This window comes from Tetrahymena thermophila (genome assembly GCF_000189635.1).
Source record: "Tetrahymena thermophila SB210 genomic scaffold scf_8254378, whole genome shotgun sequence".
NCBI lineage: Eukaryota > Ciliophora > Oligohymenophorea > Hymenostomatida > Tetrahymenidae > Tetrahymena > Tetrahymena thermophila.
This window is the reverse complement of record NW_002476162.1, coordinates 227333-254732: the sequence shown is the minus strand read 5'-3', so window position 1 is coordinate 254732 and position 27400 is coordinate 227333. Positions and strand designations below refer to the sequence as shown.

Sequence of the window (27400 nt, the reverse complement as noted above, 5' to 3'; positions counted from 1 at the left end):
GACATCCATCGTATTAATAAGAAAAAAGATAAAACAAACCAAACCATTCCGCAAAAACAAAAAAATACAATAATTAATTATTTAGTTGATAAAAAACAATAAAAAGTAATCAAACGAAATTATTTCATATATTATCTTAAGAATAGGTAATTAGGTAATAAGTAGCATTAAGAACATATAAACACTCACAATTTTTTGCTTTCAGTTATAAAGTTATTAGATTCTAGTAGATAGGAGAAAAGGTCATTGAATAATTGATTCGCATATGAGTTATAATCCCTTTTCTATTACAAATTTATATGATATAAAGAATCGCAGCTAAAATAATGTGTAGCCTTTGAATTCTGCATTAAGCAACTACCAAAATAGGAGTATTTCTCCTAACACAGGTGGGTTACTAAATAGTAGCATGAATGGATAAAATAATGGGTCAAGTACTCCTAATTACAGCAATAACTATTACATATAAACATAAGGCGCTTTATAGAGTTCTACATTTTAGGGTAGCCCAAATCAAAATAATACAAAGCAATATCAACTAGATTTGCAAGCACCTCGATAAGCTAATTCTCCTTTAAGTCATACAAACAGCTCATAGATTTTAAAAACATAAAACACACTTACTAATCAGCAATAAATGTAAAGCTCTTAAATTTAGAATATTTAGGGACTAAATGGAATACCTTAATACTAAAATTTATTCCAACAAACTAAAAATTTAAATTCAAGCAATGGTTATTAGTAAAATGGGTTTGTACCTCATTAGCAATAAAATGTGAACTAATACAATATTAATAACACTGAATAATATAAAGAAAAAAGCCCTATGATGACTAGTAATGTAAATAACGGAATATAATATAGCATGAATTAAACTGTTAAAAAAATACCTACTAACAATATTCAAAATACATACGAGTCTTAGACTCCTAAACCACCTTAGCAATACCAATAACAGTAACAATTTTAGTAGGCTACAAATAAAAGTCTTTCTCCACTCAATCGCTCAGGATAACAGAATAAATATTCAAATATGAATTTTACAAATTATGCCTCTAGCAATAAGTTAGGAAATTAAAACAATTTATAAAATCCAGAAGAAAAAAATAAACTAATAAATCAATCCCAATAATTTGGTAAAGCAAATCCTATAACATCAAATCAAAATTCCTAGCATGTCAACTAATCACTACAAGGTCTTCTTACAAATTATAACACTAATTCAAATTATTAATTGTCTTAAAATAATTATACTGGTGGGCTCAAAACCACTTATTCCACAAACATTCCTCAAAAGGATTAAGGATTAGCAAATGGAGGAGGATTAAAATCAGCCCGTAATGTTAAAGAACAAATAAAATAAATTGGAAATACAATTTCTACAACATTTACTTCCTCTAAGAATTTATAAGCCCCATAAACATAAAGAGGTAATAAATAATATTATCAATTTATACTTGAAAGTACTTTTTATCAAGTGAATTATTTAAAAAATATTTTTCTTTTCTTCAAAAAATTATAAAATAGATGGATAGATAAATAGTATTTGTTTATTTATTTATCTATCTTTCTATTTACATATTTTAAAGAAGAGTTTCTAAAATTTAATTTTGTTTATTTGTTTGTTATTTATTTTCAAATTTTAAGAATTTTTCAAAAAAAATCTGCAAAGCAGCAGTTTCTATTTTTCTATTTCTTGTTTAATTTAATATTAAAATAATAGTTTTCAAAAGTAACGAGGCTGTTGAAGAAAACTCTAATAACAGGCTTCTCACTTCTCATTCATCATCTTAAAATATCAACTAAAGTTAAAAGCAAATACCCATTTCAAGTAATTATTATTTTAGCATCTAAGGTAAATCAAAATATAATATCTAAATTAATTTAAATAAAAGATGGTTATTCTTCCAATTTCAAATCACAGACACCAACTCATTCAAATAATCCAACCCCTGCTTCGATACCTGCTAATCTTGTAAACAACTCTTATAGCGATATCAAAAAGAATCAATAATCAAACTTCTAAGCTCACTCAACAGATTCATGTAGCTTACAATAAATCAACTTTCTAATATATCAAAAATTATTTATTTTTATTAAAAAGCTTTTTAGAATAAAGTAAATGAGTAGACTCCAAAGACAGGATATCACTAATTGTAAATAAACAATTATAATATTTAAGACTAATATTTTTATTCTAAATTTATTAGCTCATCTGATTAAAAACCATCCTATTAGTAGTCTCAATTCACTTACATGAGCGGTATGAATAAATCTGCCTCAAACAGTAGAAACATATCACCTTAAAATATTTCTGTTAATTTAAGTACAAATAATCTTTCAAATTCTCATACACCCAGAACTTAAAGCAAAAATAATTCTTAAACGGGATTACCAACATCGATTACTTAGTAGTTATTCAGTCGAAAATTACAAGAATAGCGTTAAGTAACATAAACTAATGTACCTTAATCTTAAATACAATTATAAAGTTCTAACATTAACTTGACTTCTCAATCATCACAAACAAAAACTCCATCAATTCAAAAGCAAGAGTCTTCACCTAATGTTTCAAGTTCTATCCCTTAGTCACCTGCCTAAATATAAAACTATTAGCCTATGAGTAATTAATCCTCATCTCACAATTTGGGACAACAGTCATAATCATAAATAAATTTCAGTGGAAAGAAACCTACTAGCAGTGCTACTCATTAATCTACTCCAACTACTTAAAATCAACCCAGTTTAACATCAGAAGTATCGAGCTCAATAAATTAAACTAATTCAAATATAGAAAAAGTAACACATGTCTAGTTTGACCCAAATACTAATAGTACCTAAAATTTAGATACAGAAGTATACGTTTAAGCATAAACTACCTAAGAAATTTAGGCTTAGAGTTAATCACAAAACTTTTAGCAGTGGTGGTAAATTATTTAATTTATGATAAAATTATATTGAATTCAATTTATTTAATGTTAAAAATATTTAGGACTGAAAAAAGAAATATCAATTTACAGTTTATTTCATGTGCTAAATTGAATAAGCACTAAGAGTGTATTGGATACCTCGATAAGAAAAGAGGTGAAATGAGAGCTGAGATTAATTTTAAAGATGAAGAGTAAAATACTGCTTTACATTATGCAGCTTAAAATGGAAATGCATAATTAGTAAACTTTTTACTTTTCAACGAAGCAAATATTGACAGTCAAAATAAATAGCTTATAACACCTTTAATGTTTGCTTGCAAAGAGTAATTAAACTTTTTAAAATTTATATTTTTAGTTAATTATCATTTAAAAGTTTCTTGAAAAATATAATTTAATTTGAATATGATTTTGTTAATAAATAACTTTCTTTAATGAATTTATAAATAAAAATATTATTTAAAATTATAGAGGCCATGAAGATGTGTGCTAACTGTTGATAACTGCAGGGGCAGATATAAATAATTTTGACTCTAAAGAAAACACAGCACTTCACTATGCTTCAATCAATTGCCATAAAAAGGTAGTAGATATCCTATTAAGGAAACCTTCTTTATTTTTCAAAAAGAAGAACTTAAACAATTAAGAAGCATATCAATTAGCAGGTAATGATGAAGTTAAAAAAGCTTTCGAAAATTTCTTCCAGTTATAGAAATAGCTTTTGCAAAGTTAACAAAAGTTGCAAATTCATGATGTACAATCATAAAATGTATAGTAAATGTTCTAAAAAGTACCAAAAAGCAACAATCCTGAAATATAAGTTGAAAATAAGAGCAATGGTGTTTATGTAATAAAAAAATATTTTTATCAAAAATTAATTTTAATTTAATTATTGTTATTCTATTAAAATTAGAAAAAATCTTCAGAAAACGACAATAAAAGCTCAATCAATGAAAAAACTAGCACTTCAGATGAAAGCAAAAGTTCATTTGGAGCCTAAGAGGAAAAAGTAGGGCCTACTGATTTTATCGTTCATGGGTTAATAGGAAAAGGTTCATTTGGAGAAGTTTACTTAGTTGAAAAGAAGGGATCTCAAATGCTCTATGCCATGAAAGTGCTCCATAAATCTAAAATTATTCGTAAATCATTTTCTATTTTTGTAATAATTAATTTATCATTTTCAATTATAAAAAGGTCATAATTTAACTAAGTATGCTATGACAGAAAGAAATGTAATGTCTCTTACAAATCATCCTTTTATTGTTAAGCTTAATTATGCCTTTTAAACAAGTGATAAACTATTTTTGATTATGGATTATTGCCCAGGAGGTGATTTAGGAGAGCATCTACAAAAGGAAAAAAAATTTTCAGAAGAACTTGTTAAAATTTATCTTGCAGAAACTATTTTAGCTTTAGAAGATTTGCACAAAAGAGACGTAATATTTAGAGATCTGAAACCTGATAATATTGTGTTGGACTATGAAGGACATGTCAAATTAACTGATTTTGGTCTTTCCAAAGAAGGTGTACTCGATCATTCATCTGGTGCACGCTCATTTTGTGGTTCAGTGGCTTATTTGGCACCTGAAATGCTAAAAAGATGTGGACATGGAAAAGCAGTCGATTGGTATTTATTAGGTGTTGTTATGTATGAGCTTCTAGTAGGTATTCCACCATATTATGCTAACAACAGGTAAAATATAATCTAAAAATTTTTATAGATTTTTATTAAACTAAATTAAATTTAGGGATGAACTCTTTTACAACATTGAAAAAGCTCCTCTCAAAATTCCTTCATATCTTTCAAATGAAGCTAGATCTCTCTTAAAAGCAGTAAAATTTAACTTAAATAACAAATTAATTCAATGCAAAATATTTTTAAATAGCTACTTTAGAGAAACCCAGCTAAAAGATTGGGTTCAGGTAAAGGTGATGCAGAAGAAATTAAAGCCCATCCTTTCTTTGGTGATGTTGATTGGAATACCGTGTATTAAAGGTAAATAAATTAGATTAGTAAATTAATTAATTATAAAAATTTGTATAAAAATTAAAATAGAAAACTTAAACCTCCTAGACCAAATAGAAAGATCAGAATAAGTACAAAATTTGATCCAAATTTATTCTCAGAAACTGATTATAAGGGAGATAAAGACTATATTGCTGGATGGTCATTTGTTTCTCCTTGATATAAAATTTGATAAATCTTTAGCTAAATTAAGAATCCTTCATTCATGAATTTCTAAATTAAATTTTCCAATACAAGTTTGTAAATAATCTGAAAAAATTAGCAATAAAAAAAAATCAAGGGATGAATGTTAATTAAAAAATAAATGAAAATTTTGAGCCTTAAAAGCAAATAAATAAATAAAAACTATAATAATTAAATATCTATCATCTCATCTTATAATATAACCAATTATGTATTATTAATATTTATTTATAATAAAATTATATAAATTATGTCATATGACAACAGTGTCACCTCTATATGTTTAGTTTTTTTGTTGATATTTCAAAGAGTTATTTCAATTTAAAATAATCGCGCTAAAATTTATACAAATATATCCAAAAATGTATATTAAAATAGTTAACTAAACTTTTAATAATTTATTATTTACAATTTCTTATTTATATCATAATTTCTCGTTCTGTTCGTATAGGTATCCTAGTTAATTGATAATTTCAAGTGCCTAGTTTTTTAAAAATTATGCACACTCTCACTAATTCATTTATATCTAAAGTGAGGTTTTATGGTATTAATAAAAGCCATATTATTATTTTGAGTATTGCTAATCATTATTTTAGTTTTAAATATCATAAGTTGAGTTATTTAATTAATATTTTTAAATAATAAATTTACTTCATTTCTAAATAAAATTTTGTTTCTTTGTTTATTAAAATTTTATTTTCTCATTTTTTAAACTTATTTTAATATATTTTAGTAATTTTAGCATAATAAAAAATTTAGAAATCTACCAATTTAATTAAAAATTTTACTTAACTTTTAAAAATGATAATATATTTAGATATAAATTTAGTATTTAAAGGGTAATAACTATGATAAGCAACCAAATATTGTTTTTTTTTGCTTTGTGGATTGAAAGCGATGAGTTATAAATACTTCAAATATTTTATTCTTAAAATAAGCAATAATAGTAGGCAATAATAAAGTGTAATTGATTTATATAAAATATTCTATGACTATATAACATAAATCATTTAATAAAAATAAGAATTTTTGCAAACAATATATTCAATCAAAATAATAAATTTATTATAAATAATTGGAGAATATTGATTTTGTATCAACTAAAAATAAGGCTTACATACGAAGAATAACTTAATATTAAATAAAAAATATATAAAAGCAATATAAAATTTAACTGTATATCTTTCATCAAACCAAATATGGAGAACTTTTAGTATTTAGTTAAAGGTAGAAAAATAGAATTAGATTGGTTAAAGGGATCCAAATATGAAGTTTATTCTCAATATTTGATAAATGCATTCTATCTTTGTCTCATGATTGAGGTAAAATATGTTTATATAAAAAATCTATAATTTTAAAAATGAAATAAAATATATTTAAGGAGGAAAATCTAAGCGAAATAGAAAATTTAAACAAAGGTTTTATATAAAAATTTAAATAAGAAGATTAATCACTTTACATTTTGTCTTTGGAAGATCAGTAAAAAGAATACATAATGGAGAAAAAAAGTAATTTTTACATTTTTCATTAATGAAGTTAAAAAATTTACAAAATAAATTTTATAATAAATAAAGGTAAGACCTTTAACAAAACCTTATAGAGACGTCTTGTATTTTAGGACATGAAAATGATTTAATAGAAAGGTAAATATTGCAATAAATTCAAAATAAAATAGTTAAACATTCTAAATTCATTAGATAAAAGTGGAAAAATAGAAAAGAAGCAGTTTCCTATTCATAATGGATTAACTATTGAAATCAAGGTATATTTTTTAATAATCTTGCCTATCCTTAATAGTTTCCATTTTACTAAATTAATAATAGGATGAAAGCTTGAAATAGCAATGGAAAAAAGAAGCAGCTAATCAAAATGCTAGAATAAATATTCATTTTTAAAGTAGAAAACCTATTATTGTATACTTTGATGATAAATAAGATGTATTAGATATTTATTTACTTATTAATTTTATAATTAATTAACTTTTTTTCTGTATTTTTTAGGCAATAAAAATAAGAGATGCCTTTATATCTTCATCAATACTTAAACAATTAAACTTATTGGATGCTTTAAATGAAGTAAAAAACCGCTTAAAATACAGAATAGTCTCGCTATTTAAGGAAAAAATGTAAGAATATGCTTAAAGTATAAACAAAAAAGCAAATAGTAATTAGGATAGCATTCCAGAAGAAAATAATCATGAGTCAGATGATGAATAAAATGTTGCTTAGATGATACCTAACTCTATTAAAAATGAAGCTATTGATGAGATAAATGAAGGAGAAGTTTAAAATTAAGGTAGAATTGGAAATTTATATAAAATTAATTTGTTTTATTTATTTTTCTTATAACTAGGTGATATATCTTCAGGTTCTTTGAAATTCGGAATGTAGTAATACAAAGAAGAAATAGATGAAGAAGAACTAGAATAAGAACTTAATAATTTTGACGTCAGCAAAAGTTTTTAGAATAATTAGAAAGCTGGAGGAGAAGATTCTCAAGAGAACCAAGATATAAATAAAATTATTTCTAATTTCAACTTAGATGAAGAAAAAAAGGATACCAATTTGAGGTTAGACACAAATGTCAGTGATAAATAAGACCCAAGAAATACTTAGTTGACACTTGATTTAGAAACTAGGACAACTTATAAAGAGAGAGTAAGCAATTTAACATTAAAAAAATTCAAAAATATTTAAAGTATTTATTTTTTTAATAATAAAATAGCCAAAGGATATAAATGCAGAATAAATTACTTAATAAATGAATGAAAAATATACAAAATTTTGCAAGAATCTTGTTTTAGAACATGCTGTTGAAGAGCTTAATCATGTAAGTTCAGAAAACCATCCAGTAAAGATGGTTGGAATTCTCAAATAAACTATTTAAAAACTCAAAGAGGGAATTAAGGTGATTATGTTTTTATGTAATGAAAGAAAAAACATGATCACTCTGATTGAAAATTAGTAAGAAACAATTGAGAAATAAATTAATCAAATGAACTAAATGAACTTGAGTGAAAAGTTGTCTTAATTAGATGAAAATTTTTTTAAAAATTAACTTTCTCTTTTGAACACATACTTAAAGCAATTCTATCATTTTGTTTAGAATTGCTAAAAAAGCATAGAAATTCTTGAATAAACATTTAAGTATGATCCTGAGTGGCGTTAAGATCCTCGCTATAAAAATCAAAATATTTTATCTGACATGGAAGAATTACCCAAACATTGCTTTAAAATTCACTAATTCCACAATGATAAATTAAAAGAAGTCAAAAAACTTTATGATTAAATTGTTAAGTAAGATGAAAACGAAGTAAAATATATCGAATACACTCAGGCTGATATCAAATAGACAGTAGAGGTTCTTAAACCTCTAAGTGAACATTTTGAACACAATTCAGTAATTTGATCTTTAATTCATTATCTTAAATACAATTCTTTTTAACAAAATAGACCACTGAATTCGAAATTCTCTTCTTTTTGTTTATAGAAGATGTTAAATAGCTAAATGATAAATTTTAATCTTCTTATTCTAAACAATAAGAAAACATAAATCAGTTCAAAAAATCATATGAGGATATTAGAAATTTCTATTATTAAAGACTGCAAAAAATTCTTGAGCTGAAGTATTAAAATAATGTTACAAAATAGAAATTAATGAGAATCGTCATACCTACTAATTCTAAAGTTAATAATGCCATTCTTACAGACGGATTAGAATCTATTTAGTATGTAGATAAATAGCTAGACCAAGTTAAAGTTGATCTAAATCAACCTATGAGTGAAGGCTCATACTTCTAATAAATTAAACTATATGAAGAGCATAAAGCACATTAAATCATAAAGGAATTTGAAAATGAAATAGCTAGCTTAAAGTAAGTTTTTTAAACTGTCACTCAAATAGATATGATGGAAAAGACTATCGAAAGGTTATTAAAGCTTAGAGAAGAATTCGAAAGCGATGAAATTGAAGAGGAAGATAAATAAATATAAGCTGAATAGTATAAATAACTAATTACAATTGTTGAAAAATATACAGAAGATATGGTTGCTCTTATTGAGATATCTCCTGTCTTCAGATCTTTCCATTCAAAGCTTAGCTCTGAAATACAGCTTTCGAAAGTAGTTTTAGAACTAATTGATCTAGAATGAACAAAGATAAATAAATAAAATATATTTTTTAATAAATAAAGTGTAAATATATAAATTTGTTTTATTAAGAAACTGTAGATTTAATTTATAAGTATCAGATGTCTCCCATCACTTTTTAATATTTTTTAGTCTAACTAAGCTTATCATCAATTACTTAAAAGATAATTTGTTGCAATAAAGTTTTATATTTTAAAATTCGATTAAAATAGAATTGGTAATCTTTTTTATAGTGAAATATATAATACGATTAATAAAAATAATTTTAAAGATATAAAATGCAATTAATTAGTTTATTTAAAGCTTTTAAAGGAGATAATCAATCAATTTTTTTTTTTTTTTGAGATTTCATTTGTTTTCGTTTTAGAATTTATTGATCTAGAATAAAGATAAATCAATAAATAAATATATTTTTTTTGAACTTTTAATATAAGAATTTATTTGATTAATATAATTTTAGATTAAATATGAGATATTTATTACTCATCACTTTTTTAACAAATTATATGCCTGTCTAAATAACAATATCAGTAATAATTACTCAAAAGTTAATTATTTGATATTAAATTTTAGATTACAGTAAAATAATGATTTAGGATTAGTTAAAATAATTGTAAAATAGAGAGTATGCGTAAGATATAAAATGCAATATATTAGTTAATTAATTAATTAATTTATCTATAACTTTGAAAGGAGATAAAAATTAATTTATTTTCTATTTCAAATATCTTTTTCTGATAAATATGAAATTAATGACATTTAAGTTATTAAAGTAATTTACTTGAGATGAATATTTCACTTGAAATAAAGTTGAATTTTAAATTTTTTTCAATACCAAATAATAGAAAATTGTAAAGATTTATGATAAAATTCAGATTTAATAAAGTTGCTCAGTCAATTCTGCAAAAATTTTAAGTAATTAATTAGTGAATATAAATTTCAAAAAAACAAGTTAAATAAAAAAATAATTTGTAAAAGATTAGTATTTTTAAAACAAACAAAAAATCAAATTTATTAACTGAAATAAATGAGTAATAATAGAAATATTGTTCAGTCATCTTACTTAACAGCACCTTAATAGCAACAATAGTTTTAATAATAGTAGCAGTATTAGTCTTACGTTAACTAGCCTGATATGTCCAATATGCATCATACAATTGCTACAAGAATGTCTGATGAGGAATCTGATGAAGAAGAAGATTAAATAAACATTGATTAAATTACTTATAATTCTCTTATTATAGAAGCTTACAATGCTTTTTAAAGAAGAGATTTAAAGGTTTCCATTGATTTTTATCTTAAAGCTCTAGGTGAAGCTGAGAAATATTAAAATATAGAAAGAATATCTTTAATTAAATCTAACTTAGCTGTTATTTATTTCCATAGTTGCTAATATAAATAAGCAGAATAATAATTAAAAGAAGCTGCTGATTTACTTAAATAAGGTTCTTAGCGCTCAGACCATAGGTCAGCTTTGCAAGTAAAAGTATATGCAAATTTGGCAATTGTAAATATAATTTTAAATAAATTTGATGAGGCTATTTAAGCTAACGATGAAGCGATGAACACTATTTATTCAAGGTATTTATTTCATTTAGAAATTAGCTAATTATTAAGTTTACTTTAAACAATTTAATGAAAATATTACTGCTGAGCTTGAAAAATTTAATAATAAATTATTTAATATGTTAAATAGCAAGGACATTTAGAAAAGAGATCTTTTAGAGGAACTTGTTTATCTTTATTTCAGATTTTTAAGCTTCGAAAGTATGGGAAACGGAATATTTGATAATGCTGAATTTAAATGTAAAAATTTTATTCTTTCTTTAGTGTTGAAAAGAGAATTATTAAATTAAATATTAAATAATACTTTAATGTTAAATATTTGATTGCATTTTTCATTTATGATTATTTATTAAAATAAGATGATGAACCTACTCTTGCATGCTTTTATTCTAGTATGGCACTTAATAGAGAGCTTTGCAATGATAATTAGGCCGCCTTAACTTACCATGAGAAAGCTTTGAAGATGTGGGAATAAATTAATGATCCTGGTTTTGCTTTGTTAACATTAAAGCACATAATTTAGATAAGCTAACAATATTCTGACCAACAAAATATAGTTTAATACTAAAATAGAATGAATGAATTACTCAAACACCCAGATTTCAAAGGAGTTAATCCAGATACATTGTTTAAAAAATTTGAAGAGAAAATAAAGTGTGCCAAATAAATAACATCAGTTCTTAAAAGAACAGAATAATAATCTGTAAAATAATTCCAAAGCTAAGTTAATAAAAGTATACTGAAAAGTAATATTGGTGATATTCTAAATGAGTATGGAGAGCCACTTTGGAAGTAAGGTAACTAAAATAATTTTTTATTTGTGTGTATAGTGGTGTAAATATTGTTTACTTATAAAAAAATAGCTTTAAGATTAAGATTATGCACATCAATATCATACAGTAGATCTCTTCTGAAAGATGAAAAAATTGATAAAAAATAAAGAGAAGCAATAAGCTTAGTATATATTTTTTATTTCTAAAATTAATACTAACTGTAAAATTAATAAATAAAAGGGTATGGAGTAGATGTAAAAGACTATATTTATGTTGAAAAACGAAAAGCACCCACTTGTAGAAAAATAATTAATGTAAATGCCTTTCACAAAAACAGCCATAGATAATCTAAAAGCAGCAGTTAACAGACTCAAAAAAATGATTCTAACAGTCACTTATTTAGAAGCATTCGATAAACTCTAAGACTACATGATTGACAAGTCTAGAATGTCGTAAGCTTTCAAACAATAAAAAAGAGTAGATACTCTCATAAATAATGTAACTATGATTTAAATAAATAAAAGATTTTTTAATATTTTATGATTTTTTAGGCATACAAATATGTAATGGTTGGAGATTACCTACTTAAATGCAACAAAACTACAAACGGAAGACTTTAAAAATTCTTCTAACTTGCTCCTGATTCGACTCTCAGGTGGACTTCTAGAGAAAGAAATATCAATAAAAAAGATAAAATTTAATATTGTAAATCAATGATTCACGTTGTAATAATCAATTTAATAATACTTTTAAAAAATATTTAGATTGCATGCAAGACGTAAAGGGTGTTTTATATGGAAAGCATACAGATGTGCTACAAAAATCTTTTAATAAAAAATTAGAACCTTGGCTTTGTTTTTCATTAGTTCTCAAGTCAAGAACTTTAGATTTTTATTGTGAAAAGGATTAAATAAATAGATGGCTATTTGCTCTCTCAGAGGAAACAAAAAGAAAGAATCCAACTGCTTTTGTTCTTAAGCCATCATAAGTTCTATGGAGAAAAATGAAAATGATATTATACTATCATTTTGTTGATCCTCATCTTACCTCAAAAGAAAGAAAAATTAAACATTCTTTCGTAAAAGCCATCATAGCATTTAATAGAAACGGATAAAAGCTGCCTACTGAAAAAGATAAAAAGAAAAAATGACATAATTATACTAATTTATTATAAAAAATTCAAATAATTTTCATTAATTTACAACTAATAAAATCAATTCTATTTGAAATATCATTCATTATTTTATATTTTTAACTATTTGTTCTATCTATATTAAATCTTTCTATTAAGTTTAAAATTAACTAAATACTATTGAATTCCTTTGAATTAATTTAAAAATAAAAATCTAAAATTAATTACTATGTGTAAAGAAGCTCTTGACTTGCCTCCTAACATTTTAAATAAATTTAAATTGTTTATAAAAATTTAAAATAGATTTGATAATTATTATTCCTTCATATTCATTTCATATTAAGGCATAATTTGAATATGCTCATTTTTTATTTTGTTTCTCATCTGATATTTTTATAAATAAATAAAAAAGAATTAACAGCTCTTAATAGGGTAAAACGAAGTATTATTTTTTAAAGCCATCAATTTAATTGGTGCTAATTCTATGTATTTTAAAATTAAAATCTATATTTTAATTTCTTTTTAGTATTCTGTATTTTAAAAATGATAAAATATGTAGTTTTTAATAAAATAAATTAGATTTAATGATAAGGATGTTTATTTATAATTTTTATTTTTATTAGATTTAATGATTGCTAATCGATAGAGCTTTTATAAAGACAGACAAATCTTTGCCTTGAATAAAGAAAGACTAATGATACATTTATATTATAATTAGTAAAGAGCTAGATAGATAGAAAGAAAAAGAAAGAAAGACTTAGATAAGTTTAAATTTTAAGAGAAAAGTTAGTAAAATTAAAGATTTAGGAAAAGAAATAAATAGTAAGTAGAATAGAAAAAATAGTTTTATTTTCAAATGAGAGCTGCTGGTAAAAAGTTGATTTAATAGCAAATGATTTTGCGTCCTCCTCACCCTAGAAATATGCATCCTGTAACAAAAGAAGCTTAAAATAGAATGACTTAACCCCCTAAACCATTAGAATTCAAATTATAAGATATTCCTGCTAATTAAACTCCTGAATAAGCTATGTTACCTTTGGGAGTAAATCAAATTATGCCTTTCAGTATTTTAAGAACTCATACAGGAAATTTACCTGTCTACAGAAAATATAATCACAACAGAACATCAAAGAGAACAATTATCAGACATATTGAAGGTGACATTAATAAATTCACTGAGGAATTATCTAAGGTTGTATCAAATGCAGAAATTCATGTTAAAGTTGGAAGAGTGGAAGTTAATGGTCTCCACAAAGAATCTATTGATTTTTGGCTTAAGAGATTAGGATTTTGAGAATGAGATAAATAGAAATATATTACCCTATTTTTTATTTTAGCTAAATGCTAAATACATTTTAAATAGATTCATATTTTTTTGTATTCAGCTTTTGCACTAATAATTAAAGTAATAATTTAAAGAAACTCTACTCTTCATATCAATTAATTAATATTTAACAAATCTAAAATAGTCAGTCGCTCACTCACTCACTGCTTTTATATTTATTAAATTAGTTTTTGCATTCAATTAGTTTTCATACATTCTATACCCCAAATTAAAATTTAATACAAAGATGAATTTTAATTACACCAATTAAAATAATATTTTGTTATTAATTATTTTATTTAAATAATTCAGATAAAATATTTTTCTATCAAAATTCATAATTTTTTTAGTCATTAATCTAAAAATTATAAGTAACGATTTATGTTATATCTTAAATTAAAATCAACTAAATTTTTAAACATGAGAACCCACTAAAATATATATATATCTATCCACTCCAATCCTTAAATATAAAACTACTTAATAGCTTAAAAATAGTCATATAATTTAATTCTTATTTAAATTTAATAAAAATTTTACTAAAGTATACCTTATTTAATAATAAGCTTTTACTTAAATATTTGAATAAAACTTATCTATAAAACATTTGAAAAATATAAAATATGTTTGTTTAATAAAAAAAGTTCTAATTAATAATAATTAAATATGAATTTAATTTAAAATTTATATTATGGTTTTTATTTTTTGTAAAATTTAGTAAATCTTTTTTATGAAAAATTAGATGACTTTGGATTCAGTAGACTATTTTCAAAATATAATTGATATGTTCAAAATTTTCAGTAATTAATTATAAATGAGAGTAAGTTAATGATTGACTATCTATTTATACAGTTTATTTTAGTTTTTTTCGCTGTAAAATAAAAAAATATCAATCTAATTATTAAATTAATACGATTAGAATCAGTGTAAATTAAAAATTATTATTATCACCATAAATATTAAGTTGATAAAAAATTAAGATTTTTGATAATCGCTATTTATAAATTTTGAATAATGATTGAAGAAGAGACAAGGCTATCTGTAAAACATTTAAACTAAATCTCTTTTAACTCTTTTTTATATAATTTTATTATTCTCAGTTAATAAAAGAGCTCTTGGAAATTCCTATAGCAGTTAGATCTCTTTAGAATATCGAAAAATTAGCTGAATTAACAAAAGATTATGGGTTTTTTTAAACTGATTTGCTAAATTAATAGAATGGCGAAAGAATACATTAATTAGTTTGCCAGTATATGACATACCTTGTTGTTAACAAAGATTAAAGTCTGTTTACATTGGGTAAATTTATAGATAGATATTAATAAAGTATTATTATTATTATTAAATCTAATGTTTATCTTTTAAAAGGTGAAAAAGGTTAGTATTTCTATCTGATTTTGAAGGGAAAGGTAGGCATGTATATTTAAAGGAAAGATCCTACAAATGGTGAAATAGACCCTTACAATTATGATAAGATCAAAGAAATTCCATAGGGATACGCTTTTGGAGAATTATCTCTTTAAAGCGACAAATAGTCGATTGTTTTGGCCAAGTGTGAAACTAATTGCGAGTTTGCAGTTCTCACTAAAAATAGATATAAAAACTTACTCCAAATCGCAGGAATTAAATTCTTAATGAGTGAAATAGGATTTTTAAACAGTCTTCCATATGAAAAAAAAGTAAAAGAAAAACTTATAAAACTTCTATTTACAAAAAGGCAAGCAATCAATTTTCATAGAGGGTAGGTTGTATATGAGGAAGGTTCTTAAGTGGGTGATGTATACCTCGTTAGGTCTGGAGAGTTTAATGTAATTAAATTATTTTTTTTTTTCTAAAAATTTCATATTCATCAATATAAATAAAAAACAATTTGATTTTATGTGCGATATATTCTTTGTTTGATTAATAACAAATGATAGAATTCAGTTTTTTGAAAAGTAAAAGCGTATATTTCTTAATAAATATATTTTAAGGTAGCTAATTTAGTCGAAAGTTGAATAAAAATATTTCAAATGAAATAAATAAATAACAAAGTTAATATGATAATTAGATTATTATTAAAAATAAAAATTTTATTTTATTTAGTTGAGACAATATAAATAGAAATTAAAAATGAAAGAAGTAATTTAAATAAATAAATTTTTTATATTTTATCACTTAGAAAATGAAAAAAATCGTTAACAAGCCAGAAGAAGTCGAATAATACTGGCAACTTCCTCCTGATGAAATTCATGTTAACCAAAGAAGCTCTGTCAAAGCAAATAAAAAACCACCCAAAGAATCAAATGTTCAAGTAATTAATTTTGTTTTCAATTACAATTAATTCTATAAAAAGCTACATTTAAAATAAAGATTGGATTGATTCAAAGCTAAAGCTTAGTTGGCGAGTATGAAATAGTAAATAATCTAAAAAAGAGGCAATTCACTTTAATGTGTTACTCTTAAGAAGGATAACTTTATGTTTTTAGTAAAAAAGACTTTGAAGAATACATGCTCTCTGAAGAATTTGATAGAGAATATCTACTTAAAAGAGCTACCAAGATATGCTAAATGGAACAAGAAATACTGACAAAAAATTAAAATGGAACTTTATACAATCACTTTTTTTCTTTTGAAAATGCTTACAAACACAATAGAATACAATCAAAGAGTAACGTATTAGATGAATCCCCTCTTCCTTATTCTAGTAAAGGATATAGCTCACCAAGATTGAAATTATAGAGTTCATTATTTACTTCAAGAAAAACTAGCTTAGCAGCAGAGCCAGCATCTTCATTGTCAAATTTGTAACTATTAAAATAATAATCGATAGGTTTAATCTAAGTACCTAATTCACCAACCAAAAAGTATGTTTACAATTCATACTTTCCATCTGATCAAGAGAATCTTAATCAGGTTGAACATGTCTTACAAGTTCCTTCTTTAAAAGAAAAGAAAAATATTACTCTAGAAAATATAAAGATGTATACTCCAAGCTACATAAGCAGAGATAGCTTGAATAGTCCTTAATCATTAAATACCTTGAGTCCTCCAAAAAGAAAAATAAAGTTATAATTAAAGATCAAGACAGAATAGAATTTGGATGATTAACATGACATATAAAGAAGTTATAACCAAAAATAAAATGAATTAGTAATAAATTAAAATAATAAAATTTAATAAAACTAAAATTTGTAAAGTAAAATTAGCTAGAATTCGTTAAATTAAATTAGCTTAAATTAACTTACAATTGGTAATGCTTCGAAATCTTACAGTTTTTCACCTTAAAAAATAAATTCATATTATCAATCAAAGATTGTTTAGCAGCATGGAGAAAAGATGAATACAACTCCAAGCTAAATAGATTAAGAATTTAAACCAGAGTAAAAGATAGCAACAATGTAAACATTTGATTTTCTAAATCCAGACATATAAACGTTTAGTAAACTTGGGACTTTGTAAGATGAATATTAAACTTAAATATCATCAAATAAAGGCTTAAGTAATTCAATGTTTCCTGTCACTAGCGAGTTCATGACAAACGATTAAGATACTCAATAGATAAGATAAAAAAATAAGTCAAAAACTGAATTAGGGTAAAAACAGCTGCAATTTCTATTACAAATGCAAGAATAAGCAAGTAAAAAAAGTGTTTAGAGATCTTCTTTTAATCAATTTGATAGATCATTGAAAAAACCTAAAACTTTTGTAGAAAATGGGCACGTTGATCCATTTGTAAAGATGTTTCATAAAAGATTAAAATATAACTTTTTTCAATAGTATGGAAAGGTTGATTTATAAAATTTAAAATCACATGTAAGAAATGATGCTACTAAGCAATTACCTGATATAGATCACAATATTCCTTCATTAACAGATATTAGATTATTAATGGAAGAATATTTAAATTATAAAAATGAATAAGAAATTAAGAAAATTAATCAAAAATATATTCAATAATCGTCAGATATCAAAAAAAATAGTTCTATTTAAAGCTAATTTAATGAAAAATAAAGTAATGAAGAAGTAAGCAGTTTAAAATAAAATGCATTTACTTAAAGGTCAAGTAAGGATATTTCAAATTAACTTAACTAATTTATCTAGTAACCAAATTTGTAAGAAGATACCCTTACAGCAAAAGTATCTTAAAAGGATTTAAAATTAATTTAAGATTAATATTATAGTAGTGAGTAAAATAAACAAGAAATTAAATAACATCATTAAAAGTAGCATTCACTGACCACATCTAATTTTTAAAATAATAATGAAGCAAAAAACAAAATAAATTAATTAGAAAATTAAAAGTTAGAAGATGTTCTTTAGTAAAAAAATTCCTTAGACCCTCTTAAATCTTAAAAAACTAAAAATTAATCTCCTGAAAGTAGATAAAAATAAATTGATTTCCAAAAAAAACTAGGGTATTTAAAGTACATAACAAGTGACCATAAATTAGATAGGAAAAATAATAAACAATTCATTAATTTAGGATAAACAACTTCAATTAATATAAAATCTTTAAATAAACTATCATTGACTGATAAAAGAAGCTCTGAAAGTGATATTAATTTAGGTTTATTTACTGCTAGACCATCCCTTCCAAAATAAATCAAGTCATTTAGTAATTTGAGTGGTTTTTCCTCAAAGAATAAAGATATTTTGAGTCATATAAATCCAAAAATTGAAAGCAAGAACTTTAAATCATATAAATAAGAATACACTTAAGATCTTAAAGGCTAACTTTCAGCAAGATAATTTGATTAAAATAGCTCTTAAAAGAAATATAATCTTATAATAATGTCTTAAGAGTTTTAGAATAATTAAGGAACTGAAAATCCAATTTCACCTCAATAATAGTAATAAATATAATTAGAAGATTCAAAAAAGAAGAGATAAAGAATTATTATCGTATGAATTTAGCTAAAAAATGATATTTCCATTAAAAATAAAATAAATTAAATAATTAAAATTTACTTTGTTTATTCAAAAGTTTTAGTACAAAAAAATTTTAAATGATTATTTAATATTTTTATTCTTAATTCTGTAATTATCAACTACTGAAAAAATTGAGATTTTAAAAAATTATTTTTTTGTATTTTTTTTGCAAAAGTAAGCTAGTCAAACAAAGAAAAAAATTTTTGTTAAGAATTTTATATTATTAAATTATTACAGTATGTATGGCTGTTTTTATTTGATACATTTTTCAACTAGAAATAGATGAATAATTAAAAAAAATTATTAAATCAAGTTTTTTCTTTGAGAAAATAGGTGATAAAGAGAAATTTAATAGGAAATTATTTCATAAAATACATTTTAAATAGTCTTTTTATCAATTTAACTAAAATTATAAATAATTTTGAATTGTTTTTCAAAAGATTTTAAAATTATAATTTTATTAAATAGAAATGATAACTAAAACTGATTTAGGGAGATTATCTATTTGATTTTGCTAATTAATCATTGGCTTAACAATTAATACATCAATAGATCAATAAATAAAAGTAATAATTAAATTATTCACCTCAAATTTAATATAAAACTTTTTGAAAAAACTAATTAAAATAACAATAAAGGTGATATATATTAAATTAAATGAGCTAATTATCAAAAAGTAATAATAGCCAATCTACAATTTTAGTAGAGGAAAGCAGCGAAACACGTCCATCAATTTAAACATACGAAAGTAATACAGAAGAAAAGGATATCGATTTAGGTGTAAAAAAGTTTATAAAGAAAGATACCTAAAACAAAAATAATAAAAAATTAAAAAGAGCAAAAGTGAATTTTATTAATGATAGCCAACTTAATCAAGTAGAATCTACTGAAAGTGATGAAAATAAATTTTAGTAGAGCATGGCTTTGATAAAATATTAAGATTAATAATCAACAGATTTAATGTCTTCAACATCTTCAACTAGTATAAATAATACTATCCATCTCTCAATCGAAAAACCATTTGATAATTATAAGTGCTTTTTGTGTGCTGGAGATATGATGTTAGAATTTTACCATGAAGATGAGCTAGAATTTACTTAAGAAAGAAGGATAGTCAGTTATAGAAATTTAAAAAGAGTAAACAAAGCTGAATAAATACAAGGTATTCTTAGAATTTACTTAGAATCTAACAAAAGTATCGTAAAAGATTTTTAATTTATTTGCTATCTTCTAGAGAGTAAATAAGACTAAAGCTTGCATTTACTTTCAAATCTCCTCAAAGAGTATTAAATATTTATTTAAAATTATTAAGTATATGTATAATCTATACTAAATTACTATAAAACTACTAGCATGAATGATTTTAACATAATTAGAGAACTAAGATAAGCATATTATTTAGATTATATAAATAAGTTAATGGCTTCATAACAACAAGATGATTTTTGCTTGGCCATTCAAAGTGGTCCAAGTTTTTTAAACTTAACTCCTAGTTACCATATTGTTGAATTCAGTCCTGCTTTAATTGCTTTGCTTGGAGTTGATAAAGATTAAATGCAACATTTATATCTAAGAAATGGCATGAGGGAATTGACTATATACGATAACAAATAATAAAATTACATTGATATGCTAAGTAATATTATAGAGGCAACTAAAACAAGCATTTTCAAGTCATATAGAGATTATCCTGTAGAACTATTTACATTTGATAATATAATTGTAAAAGCTAAATCAAATAGTGATTATTTTGATGTCCCTCTTCCAAAAGAACTTGAATTCAAATCAACAACAGGAGTTTATAGAAATTTAGATAAAATAACATTTATTAAATTTTGTGTAGATTTAAAAGAAATATAAAAATTAATTAGAATAAGGAAGTAGCCAAAACATAAGTAAATAATAGCAGAATAGTTAGATCATTTTGAATATAGTATTTATAGTTAAATTTTTATTGAAAAATATTATGCAGACCATATATAATAAAATAAGGAATCAAATATTTGATCAATTTTATAATTTATTTATTTATTCATTTATTAATTATTATAAATCTATATAAAAATTGATAGATTAATGGTTTTATGAATTTAAATGCTCTACTTATAAACATTAATTAATTAATTAAAAAATTTAATTCAATCTTTATAGAGGGATTGGATTTTAGTGAAACAAAATCTAATTATCATTAAATCCCTTACTACTTTGTGTTGTTTTTACTAAAAAATATTCACAAAAGAAATATGTTAAATTAAATATAATTATATATTCATCAAAATATGTTAATATAATTAAGAAAATGAGTTACTTAAGCAAGTTTGTTATTTACCAACTCAATCAAATGTATTTTAAAATCAAAATAATTTCAAATAAGATTACTTTTTTTCTGGTTGATTTTTGTCTAGAATATTTTATTAAAAAAGGAGTATCTTTAAGAATAGAAAAAAAATTAAGTTATTTTGTTGAATAAAATCTACAAATAAATTTCTTATTTTTTTCCATGATTCACAATAAATAAATAGAGATTCTAAATTAGTTTTTTTTTGGACCTTTTACATTTAATTAATTTAATAATATCATTTTTATTTTTAATAATAATGTGAAATATACTATAATGACTAAAAATTTTATTTGTTATTTTATTAAATTTATCATTTTTTTACTAAAATTAAATGGTAACAAATTGTTTACAATTTTGCTTTTTATATACTTAATTTAACTCTAAATCAAAATCATTTAGCTGATAACTAGAATTAATTAAAAATCTCCTAAAGTAACAGCCTGATACTTAAAGTATCCAGTATTTTTATACTATTTTTTGAAATAACTTCAATTTCACAACTAGTGCCAATTAAATTATTTATGTAAATCGTAATTCAAAATTAATATTTAAAATAATTAAAAAGATATTCAATATTTTTCTATACTGATTCATTCCATTTTTTAGTGGACTGTATATTTTTTGATACTTAAGTAAATTCTCTACTTTTTAAAAGGAATACTGTAAGAACGCATCTAATATGAAAAATAATTTTTTTAATATTATAATTATTACTCATTAAAAAACTTCTACTTTTGATTAATTATTTTTCTTACTAAGCATAAAATTATAATTAATAATTGTTTTTAAATTTTAAAAACTCTATATTTAAAATATAAATTAAATATATTAGAGATTTAATGGCATTTTATTGATTGTATTATTTCAAATTTTTAAAATATTTTTTTTAATACAAAAAATAAAAATTCTTACTTTATAATTCTAAAAAATTTTCATTTTATTAAATTTAGGATTTGTTTTTTATTACAACTTTTGACGGTAGATAAAATAATTTGAGAATTCTACAATAATTTTTAAAATTATTTTGGAGGATTAAATATCTTAATCTCTAAATAACTCTATTTTTTTAGACATAAAAAATTGATTATTATGAGATATATAGATAACAAAGTAAATTAGCTCAAAGAGTTCTGATAAAATTAGATAATTCTTATTTCTATATCAGATTGTACTAAATTATATTGGATAGTAGATGTTATTAACTATATTTTTTTGAATTAGACAAGAGAAATTTATTTAAATTTTTTAACTTAAAATAATAATAAAAATTAGATTTAACTAGAGTAAATAAAGAATTAAAAAAAATTGAGCATTTATGTAAGAATCTGCTAAAATAAATCAAAAAAGTAAATAATTTGCAAATGATTAAATTATTTTGACTTAATCAGTTAAGAATTTAACAGCATATGCTTGAATGACATTAAATGAATATTTATTAGATACATTAAATAGAAATTAAAAAGATAATAAAATAAATAAATTAAAGAAATAAAATGGCTAGGATAATTGAATGCATTATTTATTTATCAGTTTATTTTTAAGAGAAGTTAATTTGAAATTAATAAATAGATCTGGAAATTAAAATGAAAGAATTAGTATAAGGTTGTTCGCTTATATTAGATATTGAAATTTTATAAATTAATAAATATATGATTGTTTGCTTGCTTGCTTGTTTGTTTGCATTTATTGATTGATTGATTGAATTATTTATCAATACTATTTATTTCAGTGCAGAATGTTTGATAAGATAGTTGAATTATTTATTTATATTAATATATATATTAAATTGGTTATGAATAACTTGCAATAATAAGAAAAATAATATTCAAATCTCTTAATATTTACAAAATTTTGGATAAAAAATAAAAAATTATATAAAACGAAAGAAAATAAAAAAATTAATAAAATCTAAAAAGCTTAGAAATTAAATAAAAGAGCTCTAAAAAGGAAGAAAGAAAAAAGAAAAAAAAATCAAATATAAGCATAAAGATTAATTAAAAAGCAAAATAAAAATAGAAATGACTGAGATCAACGCTTTTGATTTATTAAGAGAGGAAATGGAGTCTGACGAGACCCATCTCCGTGTGAACGCAATCCACAGATTAAAAATTGTAGCCACCCTCATGGGAAGTGAATAGATAAAGACCGTTCTTCTTCCATACATTGATCGTAATTCCCAAAATTTATTCGTTTATACTTCAAGGCTCAAATGAAGATAAAGCCATCCAATCTAACTCACTTTTAAGCAAAAAAAAGAGAATTTATCAAATGTTTACCTTTAGCTGAAATAACAATTTTCAATTAATTTAAACAGATTTGATTAAGAAGGAGGAAGATGAGGTTCTCTTCGCTATTGCCGAAGAAATTGAGTGCTTAGCGTAATTTCATTATTATTATCTTCTAATTATATATCCTTTTATTTGCTTTTCTATTCATTTAGCATGAATAATTAATTGTCTTTAATCACTCTTCTTTCAATCACTATTAATTTTTAATGCTTTTAAGAGAGAAAAGAGAGATAGATTGATTAACAAAAAAACAAAGAATTTCATTTAACAAAAGGTGAAGAAAAAAAAGCCTTTTAAGCGAACCAATTTTTATTTAGTTTTATTTAAAATTTTTGAAAATTAAACATTTTGCAAGTATAAAGTAGCCATTATATCAATCAAAATTTTTTTAAAACGATTCCCATTTTTATCATAGAGTCTTTGCTAATTAATTTAACTTATATTTTATTCATTTATTTCTGTTTTTTATCAAAAAATCAATCAATTTTTTATGAAACTTCAACAGCACCTTACTTCCTGGAAATTAGACAGTTTTATTACCCAACCTCGAGCAATTAGCAAGCTCAGAAGAAACAGTCGTCAGAGAGATGGTAATTTCAATTAGCAAGTTTAATTATACGAAGTGTTGAGAAGAGAGATTGAAGTGATTAATTAAAATTAAAGTGTGGCATCCTTTTAAACATGAAATATGTGTATTTTTTCTTAGCCTACGTGGGTATTGATTACGTTAGGAGACTATTTTTAAAAGTTAAGGAAAAAAATCAATAATGTTATTAAGACAAGTTAAAAACCCATCTAAAGAGAACGGCAGACATATAAAATGAGTACCCACGAGGATTTTCATTAGAATGTGAATAGCTTAATTATTCGCCTTGAAAGGTGTTTATAGAAGAATGAAAATTTAGTATAAAATAAAACTATTGACACATAAAAAAGTTATTTAAATAAAAGAGCAGTTTGATAAATTCTTAAATGCAGTGAAAAATCATTTTATTTGAAAGAATTAAAAGCTCAATTAATAAATATCCTATTTAATCAATCAATCAGTCATCTATCAACATAAAATACTATGCTTTACTTTTATTTATAAACATCTAATCATACAAATTTAAATTTAAAAAAGGCTGTAAAATCACTTATAAGTATCGCAAATCTTTTAGGAGAATACGAAATCATAAACTTCTATGTCCCATTGGTATTTTTACTTCTTTATTAATTGTTTATTTCATTTAAATAAAATTTAGCACAGTTCATAAATTTTAAAATAAATCTTACAACTCTATAAAAATCTAGATCCTTAGACTTGCCAACAATGACACTAATTTCACTTGCCGTGTCTCTGCTGTTAATTTAATGTGCCCTATTTATCCTCGTGCAGGTTAACATAAAGACAAGATCAGAGCGTAAATTTTTACTTGTTTGTTTTCAAAAATAGAAATGATAATTATAATGAAATATATAATAATTTAAAATAGTAAGTTTATTGAGCTTTGTAGCGAAGAAACTCCCATGGTCCGTCGTGCTGTTGCTTCTAAGATTGGTGTAAGTTTTAAAGATTTCAATTTATTTCTCATATTTGCATTTATTTTGTTACTCAAAAAATTTCATACAATATTAGGAATTAGCAACCGTTATTGAAAAGGAATATGTCCTTACTGATTTGATTCAAAGTGTAAAGCAATTAATCTCTGATGAATAAGATATGGTGCGTGTCCTCGGATTGAATTCATTAAAGTTAGTAGCAAAAGTATTAAGAAAAGATGAAAATAAATAACACACTCTTCCTATAATAATTGCTGCCACCGAAGATAAGTCATGGAGAGTTCGTCTTGCTCTCTCTAAAATCTTTGCTGAAGTAAAAAATATCTTTTATTTTTCTAAAAAAATTAATTTAAATCCATTTTTTATGTAAATTAGATAGCTGAGGCCTTTGGTGAAGAAGCTGACAATGTTTCTTTGATATAAATTTTCACCAATCTCTTAAGAGATGCTGAAAATGATGTGAGAACAGCTTCTATCTAATCTTTGACTAAATTCATCAAAATTTTATCAGCTGAAAAGTTAGTTATTATAGTTCCTCACTTGCAATATTTGGCTAAGGACTCCGTCCCTCAAGTCAGAGCTGGAGTCACTGAAGTCATCTAAATTATGTGCACTCTTCTCCCTAAGGACGTTACTAATCTTAAACTTCTTCCTCATATTATCGATCTCTTCGAAGATGAGAACAAAGAAGTACGTTAAGGAGTAACTCGTGCTGCCTGCAAATTCGTAGAAGTTATTGGCCAAGATAGCTTAAAAAATCTTATCCCACATTTTAAAAGATCAATTGAAGATCCCAAGTGGAGAGTTCGTATTGAAGCTTATGATGCAATTGCTCATCTCTCTAAAGTATTCCATGTAATTTTATTATTTTGCTTCATTATAGAAAGTTATAAAAAATTAATTTAAATAAATAAATAGAATCCTGATTTATTCCAAAGCACCTTAGAGCCTATGTTTATGAATTACCTAAAGGATAGAATTGCTGTTGTAAGAGAAAATGGTGTTGAAAAGCTTGCAATGCTTATTTAAACATACAGAGACTGGTCTAACAGTAAGCTCTTCAATAAATTATTGGAAAGCATTTCTAAAGAAAACGGATACTTATATAGACTTACTGGCATTCAATCATTAAGAGTAATAAATAAATAAATAAATAAATAAATAAATAAATAAATACAATTTCACAATTTAAATGAAGAAAATAGATAGAAAGAAATGTTTAATTCATGAATAAATAAATTAATAAAACAAAATTAATTTTAGAAATTATTTTTTAATCTAAATAATCTTTAAATAAATAATTAATTAATAGGTTTTAGCTCTTAATGTTGCTCCTGAAACAGCTGCTGATAAGATATTACCTATTTTAATTAAACATTTAAACGATACTGTACCAAATATTAGATTCATCACTGTTAAAATTCTTAGAGAATTAGCTTCTAAGATAGACAACGCTTCTATATAAAACGATATTAAGAGGTAAATTATAATATTGTAGAAGGAAAATCAAATAAAATAAAATTTTTTTTACATATAAAATAGCAACTTATCTAATTTAACAAATGATAATGATAAAGATGTTAAGTACTTTGCACAAGAAACTTTACAATATTTGCACTCCCATTGAAAATCTATAAGTTGTTGAAATCGCAACTCTGCATGTAATTGATCTCTTTTAATTACTTGTTTGTGTTGTGATATAACAAAAAGCTCTTGTAGTTAATAAATATATAAGAATTTACTCTAGCTAGAATAAGTTATAAAATTAAGTTTAAGGAAAGATATAAATAAAACTTAATTTATTTTAATTTAATTGCACATATAGATTATATATTTCAAAATTAGGCATTTACTCTTTTATCTAACAAAAACATTCAACAAAATCTTTGTATTCCTATTATATTATTCTTTATATTTTTTTATTTTTATCATATTAACCATCTAAAAAATCAAATATCCTACTAATAAATAAATATATATCTCTATGTTATATGTTTTCAGGTTAATAAATAATCCTTATTTTTAAAAAAAGTTATTAAATCTTTTTCTTATTAATTCTAAGTAAATACATTTTTATTTTTCCAAAATTCAAATGAAATAAGTTACATACCTGTGCATTATAGTATATTTTACAGTAACTAAATAGCAGAAAATTTCATCTATTTTAAATATGAAATATACTTTTATATATTTGTCTTATAAATATAGTTTAGTCATTGTAAATTTATTAAATAATTTC

The 27400-nt window shown here is 23.2% G+C and overlaps 7 protein-coding genes across 7 annotated transcripts; all 7 read left to right on the top strand. All coding sequences in view use genetic code 6, as the record gives it.

The window, feature by feature from the left end:
* Positions 1 to 265: 265 nt before the first annotated feature.
* Positions 266 to 5113, top strand: TTHERM_00616410 (Serine/Threonine kinase domain protein; the record flags this gene model as incomplete). Its single annotated transcript, XM_001024711.3, has 12 exons — positions 266 to 1430; positions 1724 to 1831; positions 1896 to 2045; positions 2105 to 2156; positions 2211 to 2927; positions 2993 to 3253; positions 3399 to 3774; positions 3841 to 4066; positions 4122 to 4620; positions 4676 to 4760; positions 4814 to 4923; positions 4984 to 5113. The coding sequence occupies 12 exons, from the start codon at positions 266 to 268 to the stop codon at positions 5111 to 5113; spliced, it is 3879 nt and encodes a 1292-aa protein (XP_001024711.2).
* A 1222-nt stretch (positions 5114 to 6335) lies between these two features.
* On the top strand, positions 6336 to 9287 carry TTHERM_00616400 (hypothetical protein; the record flags this gene model as incomplete). Its single annotated transcript, XM_001024710.3, has 9 exons — positions 6336 to 6458; positions 6518 to 6644; positions 6711 to 6779; positions 6834 to 6898; positions 6960 to 7073; positions 7137 to 7431; positions 7489 to 7793; positions 7861 to 8535; positions 8589 to 9287. The coding sequence occupies 9 exons, from the start codon at positions 6336 to 6338 to the stop codon at positions 9285 to 9287; spliced, it is 2472 nt and encodes an 823-aa protein (XP_001024710.3).
* A 1024-nt stretch (positions 9288 to 10311) lies between these two features.
* Positions 10312 to 12773, top strand: TTHERM_00616390 (meiotic cell cortex carboxy-terminal pleckstrin-like protein; the record flags this gene model as incomplete). The annotated part of the gene is made up of 7 exons (XM_001024709.3): positions 10312 to 10865; positions 10981 to 11090; positions 11210 to 11647; positions 11714 to 11808; positions 11864 to 12121; positions 12175 to 12328; positions 12388 to 12773. The coding sequence occupies 7 exons, from the start codon at positions 10312 to 10314 to the stop codon at positions 12771 to 12773; spliced, it is 1995 nt and encodes a 664-aa protein (XP_001024709.1).
* Positions 12774 to 13611: 838 nt separating this feature from the next.
* Positions 13612 to 14049, top strand: TTHERM_00616380 (large subunit ribosomal protein; the record flags this gene model as incomplete). The annotated part of the gene is made up of 1 exon (XM_001024708.1): positions 13612 to 14049. One exon carries the CDS (start codon positions 13612 to 13614, stop codon positions 14047 to 14049), a length of 438 nt encoding a protein of 145 aa, XP_001024708.1.
* Positions 14050 to 15093: 1044 nt separating this feature from the next.
* Positions 15094 to 18969, top strand: TTHERM_00616370 (cyclic nucleotide-binding domain protein; the record flags this gene model as incomplete). The annotated part of the gene is made up of 5 exons (XM_001024707.2): positions 15094 to 15120; positions 15180 to 15378; positions 15448 to 15887; positions 16241 to 16372; positions 16432 to 18969. 5 exons carry the CDS (start codon positions 15094 to 15096, stop codon positions 18967 to 18969), a joined length of 3336 nt encoding a protein of 1111 aa, XP_001024707.2.
* Positions 18970 to 19647: 678 nt separating this feature from the next.
* TTHERM_00616360 (hypothetical protein) lies at positions 19648 to 20997 on the top strand (the record flags this gene model as incomplete). Its single annotated transcript, XM_001024706.1, has 1 exon — positions 19648 to 20997. One exon carries the CDS (start codon positions 19648 to 19650, stop codon positions 20995 to 20997), a length of 1350 nt encoding a protein of 449 aa, XP_001024706.1.
* A 2352-nt stretch (positions 20998 to 23349) lies between these two features.
* Positions 23350 to 26788, top strand: TTHERM_00616340 (serine/threonine-protein phosphatase 2A 65 kDa regulatory subunit A alpha; the record flags this gene model as incomplete). The annotated part of the gene is made up of 11 exons (XM_001024704.3): positions 23350 to 23500; positions 23646 to 23709; positions 24125 to 24209; positions 24743 to 24814; positions 24913 to 25022; positions 25095 to 25161; positions 25238 to 25474; positions 25537 to 26016; positions 26080 to 26295; positions 26474 to 26640; positions 26704 to 26788. 11 exons carry the CDS (start codon positions 23350 to 23352, stop codon positions 26786 to 26788), a joined length of 1734 nt encoding a protein of 577 aa, XP_001024704.2.
* Positions 26789 to 27400: the final 612 nt, after the last annotated feature.